The sequence below is a fragment of the Nelusetta ayraudi genome, unplaced genomic scaffold (genome assembly GCF_046127955.1).
Source record: "Nelusetta ayraudi isolate G7.1 ecotype Tasmania unplaced genomic scaffold, CSIRO-AGI_Nayr_v1 ptg000008l, whole genome shotgun sequence".
Classification (NCBI taxonomy): Eukaryota; Metazoa; Chordata; class Actinopteri; order Tetraodontiformes; family Monacanthidae; genus Nelusetta; species Nelusetta ayraudi.
The window spans coordinates 2,828,324-2,841,996 of record NW_027466058.1 but is presented as its reverse complement, the minus strand read 5'-3'; the positions used below and the strand labels follow the sequence as shown (position 1 = coordinate 2,841,996).

The window sequence follows — 13,673 nt, the reverse complement described above, 5'->3', positions numbered from 1 at the left end:
TCCTGGAAAGTCAACTGAAATTAGCGGCATGTACTGGTAAAGACACGACATATAAATTTAAATATTGAAGTTTCACATAAAGTATCCAGTTTTTAACGTAGGATTTTACTTATTTGATCATCCAACAGCATCATTAGATGGTTAACCAATGGTTAGCTTGATACTATAAAAAAACGTCACTTCCGGGGTTGGCCAGCCAGCGGGAACGGCGGTGACGAAACGAGGAAATACGCCGAAGGCTAGACCGTCCCGAGTGGTGACCGGGGAGGCGGGGTTTGGTCCGTCCTTCTAGGCTGGGTACTCGAAGAACGCTTCGTTCAGACACTCGGTCTGAAGGGTGCAGACCCTGAATTGAGACAGAGCACGTCTTGTTGTCAGTTTGTTGTCAGTCCTGTTCTTCGTGGATGACTTTTGTTGAGTGTTTTTTTTTTTTTTTTTTTTTAAAGAAATAGCTTTTCTTTTCAGAAAATCCCAGAGTTGCCTGCATTCTCGGTCCGACCTCCTCATCGCCTCCACCCCGCATGACAATATTAAAGATGTAAAATCTAGCTGCACAGTAGCCTGTTCAAAACAGTTAAGCATTGAACAAGAACAGTGGGCTTTTTTTTTTAAATCTAAAAATGTGCATATTTCATCATCCGAAAAAAAACACCAAAACTTTTGTCCAATTTCCGCAGGCTCGCTTTGTATGCTGCCAGAGCCGCCGCGACTTCCTCGAGTTTGACGAGTCAATCAACAATCCCCGACGCGGCCAGCACAGCAGACGCGGCCGCTCCCACGCAGGCGCCGGAGCGTCCACTGCATCAGCCTGGCGTCTGCCGCGACGGCGTCTGCCGTAACGGGGGGACGTGTCACCAGCTGCAGCTGCCTGGTGGCGCTGTGCCTTCTTGTCACTGCCCTCTGCATTTCACTGGAATTTTCTGTGAGACAGGTGAGCCGGAGGGGTTTTTTTTTTCTGTCCTTTGTTGGCTTGTTTTTGAGGGTTTTTTTTTTTTTTTTTTTCCTCAAGACTTCTGACTTGTGTAACATACGCACACAAGCTGTTCCGTAGTACGCCGTGACCTCCACAGCTGTTTTATCTCACAGCCGCCAAAAAATTGCGCTAGTTAATATATATGCCGAAGCTCTTTGGCTAATAGGTTTCACAATGAGGCCGAGTGGAGTCGAGCTCTCGCCGGAACTTTGAGTGATGTGAATTATTCAGGATACGGGATTAATGAAATGAGGGATTCACATGAGCAGGCCGAGCAGCTGCCATGTGGCCATGATCACCTCCAACCCTCGCCGAGAGTGAAAGCACGTCCTTCCGCACGCGTCTTCGGCGTGTCGCCAGCCATTCATTTGCGTGCGGCCGCATGCTCTGAAACAAGTAGCGGCGTCCCGCTCGCACCCCTGAGGGCTAATTTAAAGAACGCTGCTCGTGCAAATTAAACACATTAGCGGCATCACGCATGATCTCCTAAATCAGTTCGGTCAACAGTTGGTCAGCTTGTGTGATTTGTTCCGCCGTCGTTTGCCGTGAACGACGGCGTCCAAAAGGTTTTTGGCCCTCCGGTCGAGCTTCGAAAGAATGGTAGAGGTATTGGAAGAGAAAGGTAGAAGGTGGCGGTCTCGGAAATGGACAAGAATTTGATGAGGTGGGTAAATAAGATGTTCTGGGTGGAAAAAGGACAGTCCATGAAAGGATTATGAATAGATTAATACTTTATTAATCCCGTCTCAATAAAAGTGCATAGTCACAGTACAATAAAAGTAATTTGGTTTTCCTTCCCTTGGAACAGTTATCATACTGTATATATAAAAATATACAGGGTCTTGCTCCTAGTTGGCTGCCATTTTCCACCTCCATTTTTTCAGGAAGCCCGTCTGACTGTGCCCCAAATATGGAACAGGTTGTCTTCCTTAAAAATTTTACACACTGGACCTTCAGCTAAGGAAGGAGGAAGGAGTGGCGGCATTAATAAAAAAAAACCCAAACGCATTCAAAGTTTGAAACCCAATTAATACATTTTCACCATCTGGATCTGTACAACGAAGCAAACTAGCTAGGACTTCAGCTTAATTAGCTAGCTAGCCAAAAAGCTGTTGCTTCAAAATGCTCTGCTTCGTACTTATTGTTTCAAGGTGAGGTCATGACCTTTTCTTTTAATTGAACAGCCACATTTTTTATGAGAGGTTAACTCGTCAGGCGGAGTCGGTAAACATCCACCACGCGCATACATACAAACATACATCATGACGTAGCGGAGACTGAGCGTTTCTTTTCTTCCGCTCCTCGTCATGTATTTTTTTTTTTTTTCACGTAAGCGACGGCGGATGAGAGCAGCTGGCTCGTGTCATATGTGCCGCGCATTTTGAGTCAAAGGGGAGAATGTTGTGAGCGCTGCCGATTTGCATTACAAAGAGTTTTAGTAATGAAAACTGGAGTGATCCTCTCCTCCCCCGCCCCCGGACACGATTTCGGCTGAGAGCGTAACCTCGGCGCGCAAAAGGATATACACGCAAATCTGACAGAGTGCTGCTCAAAGTTAATGTTCACACCGTGAACGTGGCTGGAGCCGCTCGTATGCACCTGACACCTCCGCCGTGCGTTGCGGGAAATGCTAATTTGCAGGTGTTGACTTAATTTAGCGAGAATGTTATTTGTCTCCTCCGGCGCTGCGATGGAAGCGCCGTCATTCTTCCAGATCTGACTCTGATTTGTTTTGTTTTGGGTTTTTTTTTTCCACTGGGAGTCAGCGACTGTATGTCGAGGAAAGTGTTCCACCCGCACCCTCTCCACTCTGGGAAGTGATGGAAGCCCCGTTTTGCTTAGCCACGCTATAAATACGCTTTAGTGAGCCTCTAAATAGGCCCCTGAGAATAGGAAATATGAATCATTCATTGACTTGCGTGGCCTCTCTTTTTTCCCACCGTCATTGTGTCTTTCATGTTTAGCCCCCGCAACAAATTGGAAATTAACTTTGGTAATCCAACCAACACAATATGACCAGAATGACATTGTGGGTACTATTCATCGCTCCACCACCCATGTCTGGTAAATTTGATTAGATCAGTGCTTCAATGAAACGTTTCCCAATTGTGAGATTAATACAATCTTTCTATTCAGCCGGTGATTTGGAAAAACGAATGGGATTTTCCCTTGTTGTGACACGGCCGCAGTGCCGCCTGTGCTTATCCCTCAAAGTGTCGCTCACAAACTTTTCCTTCTAATAGCAGCAGTGGCCAACATTTAGTCCTTTCTGCTGACTTTGAGGAACTGCTCCTCCTCTACAGCAGTTCAGACTCCAGGGATTAACGGGGCGCAGTCTCACACACACACACAAGTTTGTGTCCGGGGACATGCATCGCAAGACTTTTGACAGTCGGGAGACCGAGTCCAGAGGCTTTGCGCTTTCTTTTTTTTGTCCGTATGCTGACGGCCTTGCCAACCTTGCACGATGCCGACAACCTTGTCTTCACGTCTTGCTGAATTGAGAGTAAACGCAAGAGGACAGACAGTGAAGCAAATCACCTTTGCTTTGTGTTAATTGTGGATACATCAACCTGAAGGGACCTGTGTTTGTCCCATGATGAGAAGTTGATATGTCACATATGTAGCCAAGCCAAATTTCAGAAGGTGCTCGACTCCTGGAAATCCTATCACATTTGTCCAACAACTAACCAGCTGCAGATTTGATTGTGGACACCGACCCTGTAAGATTCATCGTATCTAAAACAACAGAAATTGGAACAGAGTCAAGTTGAGTTCTATTTAGAAGGCCTGGGGCCTCAATTTTCCTTAAAGATAATGCAGTTGCCCACAACACCTTGTGTCCTCTGAGCCTGGGATCAGATAAGTAAAAGAAAACCACCCACATGCCTCCTACAAACATTTTTCTCAGTCCCTCTCCCACAGTGCAACACAAAATGCTAATTCTTATGACTGTTTAGTCATTGAAGATTGACAAATACATACACCCATAGCCTGTGTATGTGTGTGTGTGTGTATATATGTATATGTATATATATATCCATAATTATTAGTTAGATATTTTTTACGTAATGTTTTGTTTCAGAAGTAAGCGTAATGTGGAATATTTCGTGATGTGACCTTGTAACCTTATCGCCTTCGTCAATAATAATTTTTCAGGCCTCTGTTGTCTGTTTCGTCTCTTGTTAGCTGAATAGTTAATGATTTTCTTATCCTTTCCTAACATGAATATTTTTCAAACCTTGAACTTTTCATTGGCTTCTCCCCGAATCTTGCCTGTTTTAAAAGTTTTGTGTATTGCGGCAAACATTTGAAATGATGAGAAACGAAAATAACGGGAACTGTAACCTCACTTTGTGAAAAAGCCTTTGAAAACACTTGCAGAAACGTCCGACTCTCTTCTATCCAGATCCATAGCTGTGCAACTTCTCCATCACTGTTGGAAATGCATAGCCTTTCAGACACAAATTCATACTACTAGCGTTTTGGAGAAAGGCAGAAGTTGGAGGGACTGTGTGGATTGCGGCTAATCAAAAAAGTTTAAACTCTGTGACGCTGCAGATATAGATGGTCAAACCGAGTGTTCGCTCTTTGACTAGAAGGAACTCCTCGGGCCTTTGGCTGACATTTGTCTGCTTTTAAATGTTGGACTTTAGACAGCAGAAAATGTAATGATATGAAAAGAACGACTTTAAATTCCAGTGGTTTTCCAACACCAAAACCTCTGGCCCAACTGCGCTGTAATCCAGGCCAGCAGCCCTGTGCTTGAGCAGCTATTTTATGTCAGGTATTCAACCATAAGACAGGTTTTGTCAAGATAAAGCCCATTCATTCAAGTATGTCAGAGTTTTAAGCTATGATAAATTGTCTCTTCAAAGAAGCCGCAGCAGGTCATGGACCTTGCCAAAGACATTCTGACAAGTATGAAGGCATCTGACTGAGACGTAAGTGATCACAAAAATTAGTTACGGGGTGTGTGACTGCAAGGTAAGGGGAAGAAAAAAAAAAAGAGCCAAAAGCAGTCAGGCAAGAAATTATTCAGACTTAGTATTGATCATGACCTCCTTCTATGGCTCATTGCCTTATGTCCTTAGTCACCATGTCCTTACATTTCACGGTGGCTCGTAAGATGTTTTGCAAGCAGGAATAGTGAGATGAAAAGCGGAGAGCGCCACTTTCCCCCGTTTTCAAGAACTCTTGTCGAGGCCACGTCAGCACAACGACAAAGTTCTTTGAAGTATTTGTACAAACAACTAATACTTGTCAAAATTGTGTTTTTAGAGGTTCATTCAAATTAACAGCAGACTCCTCACCATCGTCGAAATTTTCGATATATTTAAATACACATATATATTTATGTGTATGTATGTATGTATATATTATATCTATATATTTATTTGTGTATATATATATATATAATGGACAGTCTAGATTCTCTCTATATATATGATAACTCTAGATGACCACCCTCCACAGTCGGCGTCTGCTCGATGTTTCTTCCCACTGGGGGGTTTTTCCCAGCGACCGTCGCTTCATGCTTGGTCTGGAGGGATCCGTTGGTTTTCTCTTGGCGGCTTTGAAATTTCTTAGCTTTTGGCTGCAATTTAGCACTTTATAGATAAAAAGTTGATCGATTGATTCAAATCATAAACGTGGCGTCTTTCCTATTATTCCACTGAACAGTCGCTCTGACTGACTGAACCCGACTAAATTTGATATTTTTAGTTTTTCCCCCCCAAAAAAATACCAGCACAAAGCAAAAATGTAGAGCGGATCAGTCGCACCGTTTCTCTCATGTGAGTTTACTAAGGGAAGATTTTTCAGAGTGTCGAGTCTGTTTCTGTGTTTGACATTGATGGTACCAGAAAGGAGGTTGCCACTTTCCTGCTTTGCCAACAGACAGACAGGTGCTGCCAGGCTCTTCTTGTGGCCATGTGTGTTTGCGGTAATTGCTGAAGCCTTTTCTCTTTTTTTTTCTTTTTTTGTTTATTTTGAAACTCGCCAGCTCAATCTGCTTCACTCCAAAATTGCCAACTGACATTACAGGAATGATTCATCGCTCTCGGCCCAAGGAAAACACTCGTTACCCGACTAGGCAGTGTGTTTTCTTCTTCCTCTTTTCTTTTTTCTAAAACAAAAAACAAAAATCCCCTCATAATTAAAATGATTGTTTTTCAGCCCTGTTCTGCATAACTCAGAGATAGAGAGAGTGAGCGTCATTGACTGTCAGTGGAAAAAGAAAACGGTGCGACGGAGCAAACAAACAGTGACACGAGGTGTCTCGCCGGGAGGAGAACTCCCACTCTTGATCGGTTGCCAGTCCAGTAAATGATCTGACACGCTCTCCTGATATGCCACTGAGAAATCACTCCTTAAAACCTGGTTAAACCGTCACAGTGAAATCCAGCTCCTTTTTAAACCGTGACGATATGTGAGTTGATGCCGGAAGCAAAGTCAACAGCTGCCAAAAAAGAAAAAGGCCATTACGAGTCACGCGTCCACCTGTGGCGCGTGACTCACCGATCAGGCAGTCCCACATTGAGTGACAAATAAAAAAAAAACATAAATAAGAAAAAGCAAAATGATGCTGGCATTGTGGGAAAATATTTTTTGCCCGTCTGTCTTCGCCCGGAATCGACGTCTGAGTGAATGCCAGCGGAGCTCGTAGGTGTTGGAATGTTTTTCAATCAAGCGCATTTATTGATTTTTTTTCTTCCTTTTCTCTTACCGGAGGGCCAAAGTTTACAGGATAGCACAGAGTGCTGAGACACAAAAAAGAGCAATTGTTTTAAGAAAGAAGGAAACTGCAGCAGTCGTGCCATTTGACGGGTCACCGGGAGTTTTTTGGTCTGGATTGATATTTATGCGGAGAGGCGGGCGAGCCCGCCGCAGCTCTCGTCATTTAAACGCCGCCTCTCCATTTTGTTGCCTCCACTCAGCTTCAGTTCACTCCCAAATGTTGCCAGGCATTCGCGATTTCTCTTTCAGAAACCCTATTTGATCCGACATCAAAGCGCGCAAAAAGTGAACACGGGAGACATGAGAAGGGGGATCCATACTTCTCTCGCAGTAATAAAAAAACTTTTTTTCTTTCTTTCTTCCGAGCCCTTCTCACACTCTTGTCTTGTAAGGTCTCGGCGAACAATAAATGGTAGCCTGCCCCCCTCCCGTAAAGAAAAAGAGAAAACTGCTCTTTGTCTCCCAGAGAACTATCAATGCTGCGCCTCGGTTTGAGGCCAACAGATCACCGCCGGCTCGCAGAATTCATAACCCCTGCTTGTATCTCCTCCACCTCTTCTGAAAGTCATATCGCTTTCTCATCCTGTGGGAAATAACAAAGCAGCGCCTGACGGGGCCGTGCTGACTTTGCTTGAAGACTTTAGGCTGCAGCTGCCGCAGCACCGCACCACCGCACCACAGGCACAGACCGTCCAACTTCTGCTGTCTCCTGTTGCCCGCACGGAAACCTTTGAGGAAGTAGACAAAAGCGCCCAAGTCTGTCGTGAGTGCACCGTCATCCGCCAAATGCTCAATTGCCTGTTAACACAAATAGCTAATCGGGCCAAAAAAATCATTGGAACGGAGCGTCAAACAGGAGAGGAAAGAGGGATTTACATGACTTTGAGATCGCTGAACATGGCTGTTGGTGCCAGAGTGAGTGTTGTACTAACTGCTGGTCAGCTGGGATTTTCGCACTGGCAGAACCGTCTCAGGGGGGCTCAAGAGGAATGGTCCCAAAACAGATGAGATCCAGTGAGTTTGCAGCAGTTGCGTGGAGGAAAATGCATTGTTGATGTCAGGCTGGTTGGAGACTGGGCACACACACAAACACACACACATAAAGACTATTCACTTAATTAACTAGTAACCAAGGTGGTGACTAAGTAATAAAAAAAAAAAAAAGAGTGTGAAACAACCTTTTTTTTTTTTTTTGAATCCGCAGAAACGCTTTGAGCGCATTGACTTTGTCCGTCTGTTGCAGGCAGCACGGTTTACATCCCCTCTTTTGATGGCACGTCGTACTTGGAGCTGCAGCCCCTCGCATCCCTGCTGGAGCCTCCCGCTGCCGCCGACAATCTAACGTCGGCCGTCAAGGACGCCGCCGTTACTTTGCACCTGACGGTGAAAACGAGAGCCACGCAGGGCACCCTCCTCTACAGTGAGTGCATGCAAACACTATTGAAGCCGTGGGTACAAGTTGGATAAAAGCTTATAAATATGCATAACTGCTTGTCACTCTGCCTGTTATGGTGTTGTTTGTGTGTGTATGTGTTTCCCCCTCCCTCCCCCTTCTCTGAGTGCTTATCATAATATTGATTCTAGCGGCGTTTTTTGGAATAGTCTAATCCATATATTCCAATTTTCTGCTGAATACATGAATGCGTAAACTGCTTCCACACAACTTTAGTTGGCCAGAAAAGGAGTTCCATTAATGTTGCGCATAAAAAAACATGGGTACAGATCCGTCTGCCGGATTCCGTAATGGCCAGAGAAAACATCAGTGGAGGACATTACATGAAGTTTTGCGTACGATACAATTCGCTCTCATTGTCCTGATGGGGTTCTTTGTGTGAACTTGGACTCCGAGTGCTGCGAGCATTTACGGAAGAATCAGCAGTAGCGGTGGTGTAAACACAACTCCATAAAAAAAAAAGTGCCAGTCAGTTTTGTTATTATTGGCCAAAACCTGATTAATATCTCTTTGGTAAGTCAGCAGGCATTAGCTTAGCGCTACATAGCATGAGAAGCAGGAATAGTGAGGGAAAAACCCGTGTAGCCGCCCCCAAAGGTACGAAAAAAAAAAAAAAAAAAAAAGCCACGCACTGGGAATTGTCTTCACCCGCATTGTGCTTCTGCACTGGACTCATGTGGCAAAGCACACCCTGGCGCAGCAGTGTGTTTTCTTGAAGTGAAAACACAACACAAGGTCACTGCACCTCGTCAGAAAGCACTCGGCAACGCACACTAAAATGAGAAAGCTGTGCTCGTCATTGTGCTGTCGTGCACTGCAGCAAAGGTGCAAACCTGAAGACCTGTGGAAGAAAGGAGCCACGGGAGGCTGATGGTTGGAAAACAGCACTTGCACGGCTCTCGCTTTTATGTCCAGCTATCCTTCATAGGATTCGTGGTATTGATATGGTCATTTTGATGGCCATATGTTTACTCTAGGTCTTGGGGGGGTTCGGAAGTCTTTTTCCGTTCCTTTGATTTTTCTGAAGCCACTTAAAAGGATTGTTCGCTTTGACCGCGCGCTCTACATTGAGCTTCTGCATGGCTCGCTTCTGTCCTTCCTTCCTTACACACGCTTTCTTTTGCTTCCCCCGCTGGTGCAGGTAGGGCGTGCATGCTCATTCGTAACAATAGAGCATTTTTGTTGTGCAACTGCAATAGGTGCGGGAAGCGGGCGGTGGGTGAAGATTTCACAAGAACGCAAAGGCGACACGGGAAAAAGCATATTCCGTTTTTCCCGCTCAGCTGAATTGCCCTTGTCAAAGCCTCGGTCGGCTTCCAACGAAGCTCGAGGTCGGAATCGCCTCACAGCCACCGCCAGCTGAATCAAATCGTCAAAAACCTCCTCTTTTCGCTCTGAAAGCGGCCGCCCCGCCGTCCCTGCCTGACACCGCGGGGAGTCAGGTGCAGGTCGGGAGCTGCCGCGACCGCCGTGCATTGTGCGGCAATCACGGGTGATTAATTTGCCGCTGACCGCGGGCAGACGTGGTGACATTTATCTTGCCGGCCGTAACCTAGATCACCGCCCCGCCCCCTCCCCTCCACCCCCTCCCGTCTTATCAGTGACATCATCGTGCCGGTTGGCGGCCCTTTCTTTACACTCACTGAGCCCTTTAACCCTTGAAATACAGCTTCTACATGACATGTTTTCCCCTTTAAATCAGGATTTGAATGCCTCTAATAACTTGAAGTTAATTCTCTAAAACTAAAACTAAATGCTCAACTCCTCAACTAAGTTCTTCTTGCGATCATGAAAGAAAGAAATAAACCGTCAAATGCTATGTCATTGTACATTTTAACTCACAATTAAATACAGTATTTCAACAGCGTCAACATAATCATCTGCAACAGAGGCAAAACAGGCTAAGACCACCAACAGATCAATAAACTGAAGTAAACATAAAGTTTCGATGGCAATGTTCAAACATGGGGGTGGCAGGTTTAGTGTGGTCAAGTGTGTGTATGAAGCTGTTACATGCACCCTTCTGTCAATAGTGCATAACTAAAAAAAAATATATTGAGGATTTAAAACGTTGTTTGTACTCGCAGTACAATAAAAGTAATTTGGTTTTCCTATCCTTCGAACAGTTCTCATAAGAATACACAGAGCAACAAGGGTCTTGCTCCTAGTTAGCTGCCATCTAGCTCTGTCATTTTTTAATGACCGTGCCCTAAATATGGAACACGCTGTCAGGCGGGCTTCCCTTAGATTGGAATTTCTGCACGGTGGCCGCGCAGTAGCGTGAGGTGCATCCCCGTCAGTCATTTACGCTAAAAGATGACTGAGGTCGCGTTGAGGTACACATCCCCCTCGTCGCCGCAGCAGAACCTGAAGATTCCAGCGGAAAACAGTTCCCGTTTGATAGAAGACGGCGATAAAACACAGAATGGAGGGACCCGTGGGCCGCAGACCGCCTTCCCATCCTCCACCGTAGCCCCCCCGTGCTATTAATTAGCCCGACTATAATAGGATTTTTAATGAACGCTTTACGTTAGATCGGTGCACTTGAAAGGTTACTCAGGCAAGCCTTTGAATATACACAGAGAGAAGCGTAAAACAAATAATAAAAGAACAGTGTTTGACGCAAGTTCCCCAATTAGTCAGCTGAAAGGTTTCCTCCCGCTCGCAGGAGCCTTTCAATTAAAAAAAAAGGAGAGAAAAAAGGGGGGGTTACCCAAAGCATTTCTCCCCACTCAGAATTAACTCTGACGCCTCTGACGTGTACGCGGCAGCATGTGGATTCTGTGTCAAGTCGGTAATTTGCACATGACTAGGTTAAGGAGGCATTTTTCCAGGAAATAATGTGAGGAACATTAAAATGTGAGCGCATCAGTTGAAGGGAAGAGCAGTGGCGGCGCTGCAGCAAACCTCCAGAGCCTCTCCGCTCTGGAACATCCAGCCGCAGGGCCCCCGCGCCTTGTGGATTCCATGACAATTTCATCTTTACTCTCTCTGAAAACATATTTCCACAATAGTTTTTCATTACTGTCTCTGGCAACCGTCTTGGTCTGTCCATAGTTTTTTTTTTTTCTCTTTCTCTGAGTTTCATTTTTGACGTTTTATGTCTGCTAAAACCACTTCCTGTCGTAATGTGCCTGCCGTGATACTTCTCAGTAACACATGTGCAGTGCACCTTAGTTTTGCTTGTTGATTTAATTAGTAGATGAACGAAAGGAAACGCTAAGGGGTTTTTTTGTTTTTTACATCCACTGCTTATGAAACCTTTTTAAACCAGGCTTAAAACCAAATTCATAAATTCAAATTAAATGCAAGCTGAAGATTCAAGTTGAGCGTTCATTTCAGCAGGGTGTCAGAAGGTGTGAAGTTGATTCTGTAAACTGCAGTTAATTACTTTAAATGGCACGTTAATTGCTATAATTACTTTAATCACTTTCACCCGCTGGTAAAAAAAAAAAAGAAAAAAAAAGTTCCTTTAAATAATATATTTAATGATTTTAAGCATTTTTTTTCTTCTGTTAACAACTCCGAGCTTCATTCAAATCCATCTCAGCGGTGTTGCACCGAAGGCAGCGTGCAGAAGCCGGAGAGCCGACTTGTCATGAGAAGAGATGAATGTTCAGAGAGAATATATAGAGGGCACGGTGCCTTTTATCTGGTAATGCTTCCTGGCTTACAGTGCGCCATCCTTTTTTTTTTCACATCAGAGGATGGGAGCTGAAAAGAAAACTCCAGAGATCAAACAGACAAAGTTAATCAGGAGACAACCTAAAGACGCGCGCCGAGATGCGTCGAGGTCTCTCGGCGGGGCCGGTTCCTCGTTCCCTCCACCCCGCTCGCGCCTCTCCCAGAAGCAAACACTCCCCCCCCCCACCCCCCCACCCCACCACCCCCACCCCAGCGGACTTCCATTGTCAGCCAGAGAGAAGAGAAACACGCGCAGGTGGGTCCGGGGAGGGGAGGGGAGGGGAGGGCCGATAAAGGATGGAAGGAGGGGGAGAGCAGGTGACAGGAGCTGACAGAAGGACGAACGCTCCGTTAGGCTCGGCGCGGAGTAACAGGGCCACGGGGACGGCGGGGAACAGCAGCCCCGTCGGAGAAAAATGGCAAAATAAAGGACGGGGGCAACGCTGACATCTGTGGCGGTAAATAATGTTTGTCAACAAATGAGTTATGGCTGCGGGCGGGAAACAAGCGGCGCGAAGAGGAGAAAATGGCTTGCGCCGCTGCCGACGGAACTCGCTCCTGTTGTCTTTACTGCCTCGTTAATCAGGTTCAGACGTTTAGCATCGACTTTTTTTCCCCCTTTTTTCCCCTGGTTAGTTTGTCCCGTTAATTGCGCACGTTTAACTGAGGACATAAATGTTGTGATCGCGGTTAGCCGCTGCACTCTTGACGCTTTAAAGGCCCATCGCGGAATGTTCAGAGGGAAAAAATACGTAATGTAAGGTTTTTAGTTGAAGTCACTGAAAGTAATAAGAATGATTGGTTTTCATGCACTGGTGAGAAACCTTTCTATGAATGGGCAGGTCTGCATGCATGGTTTCTGTGGCTCTGCCTGGGTTCCATCCGGAATAATGTGATATCAAAGGTGGATTAACATACACATTGTGTTTGCATTATTCTTCCGCCCTATGAGATGCTCTTAAAACCTTATGGAATGAGCCTTTAAGGTCATTTAAATGCTATTTACATCTATTTCCTTTTGGAAAGAAGTGCGGCATTGTGGCTTATTCCTACCTGCCATTGCTGTTCACGGCAGCAGATTTAACAAATTACTTTTAACCAATATCCAAAGCGCCGGATGAATGCATCTGCGAAATTAAGGTGAGTGATTAAATATTAAAGCACAAACGTGCGCTGAAAAGCCACTTGCGTCGTCCGTCAGGGGCCATCGCAAAGTGTTAAACTCCTCGAGCGCTGATTGCTTCAGAAACCCCATTAAGCAATCCAAGCAGAGAGACTTGACTTGTTCACTTTATTAAATGGCGATGTGCAAGTCCATTGCTCTTTAAAAAACACACTCGGAATGTGGCAATCAAGTTCAGCATGGCCTTAAATGAGCGGCGGGCGCCAGTCTACGTGATCGAACCCCGAGCTCCATTTATCAAAACAGTCTTGGGGAGGTAATGCGAGGGTCATAAACATCGTGGCCGTCAAAATGATTCCGTCGGTGAGCTTCACAAGCCAGCTCCTCTTCGACATTCCTTATCATTGAATCAGCCCTGCTTGTGTCGTCTCTTCCCAGTTCCACCCTCTGGATATCTTACCCACAATCCCCTACGTCAAATTTTGGCTGACGTACGTCTTGCTGCATTTGCTTCCAAGTGTTTTTGCTTAGTTCTGAGGTCTTCCTCGCCGCCTCCCCCTCCTCCTCCTCCTCATCCCCATCCCGCTGCCTTGCAACCACGTCTGCGCTGACTCAGTCTGGCTGTAAAGTGCTGCACTCCGCCACTGTCGTACCGGACTGAATGTACCCGCTCTTCCCGCCGCCCCCCCTTCCAAACATTG

General features: G+C 45.6%; 1 protein-coding gene across 2 annotated transcripts in view; it reads left to right on the top strand.

The window, feature by feature from the left end:
- The window catches only part of eys (eyes shut homolog), a 161,776-nt gene that overhangs the window by 100,374 nt on the left and 47,729 nt on the right, over positions 1 to 13,673 (top strand). For both annotated transcript variants that reach the window (XM_076018754.1, XM_076018755.1), the window contains exons 38-39: positions 678 to 931; positions 7,956 to 8,132. In XM_076018754.1, the coding sequence (XP_075874869.1) occupies positions 678 to 931; positions 7,956 to 8,132 (431 nt within the window). The remainder of the gene's footprint in view (positions 1 to 677; positions 932 to 7,955; positions 8,133 to 13,673) is intronic.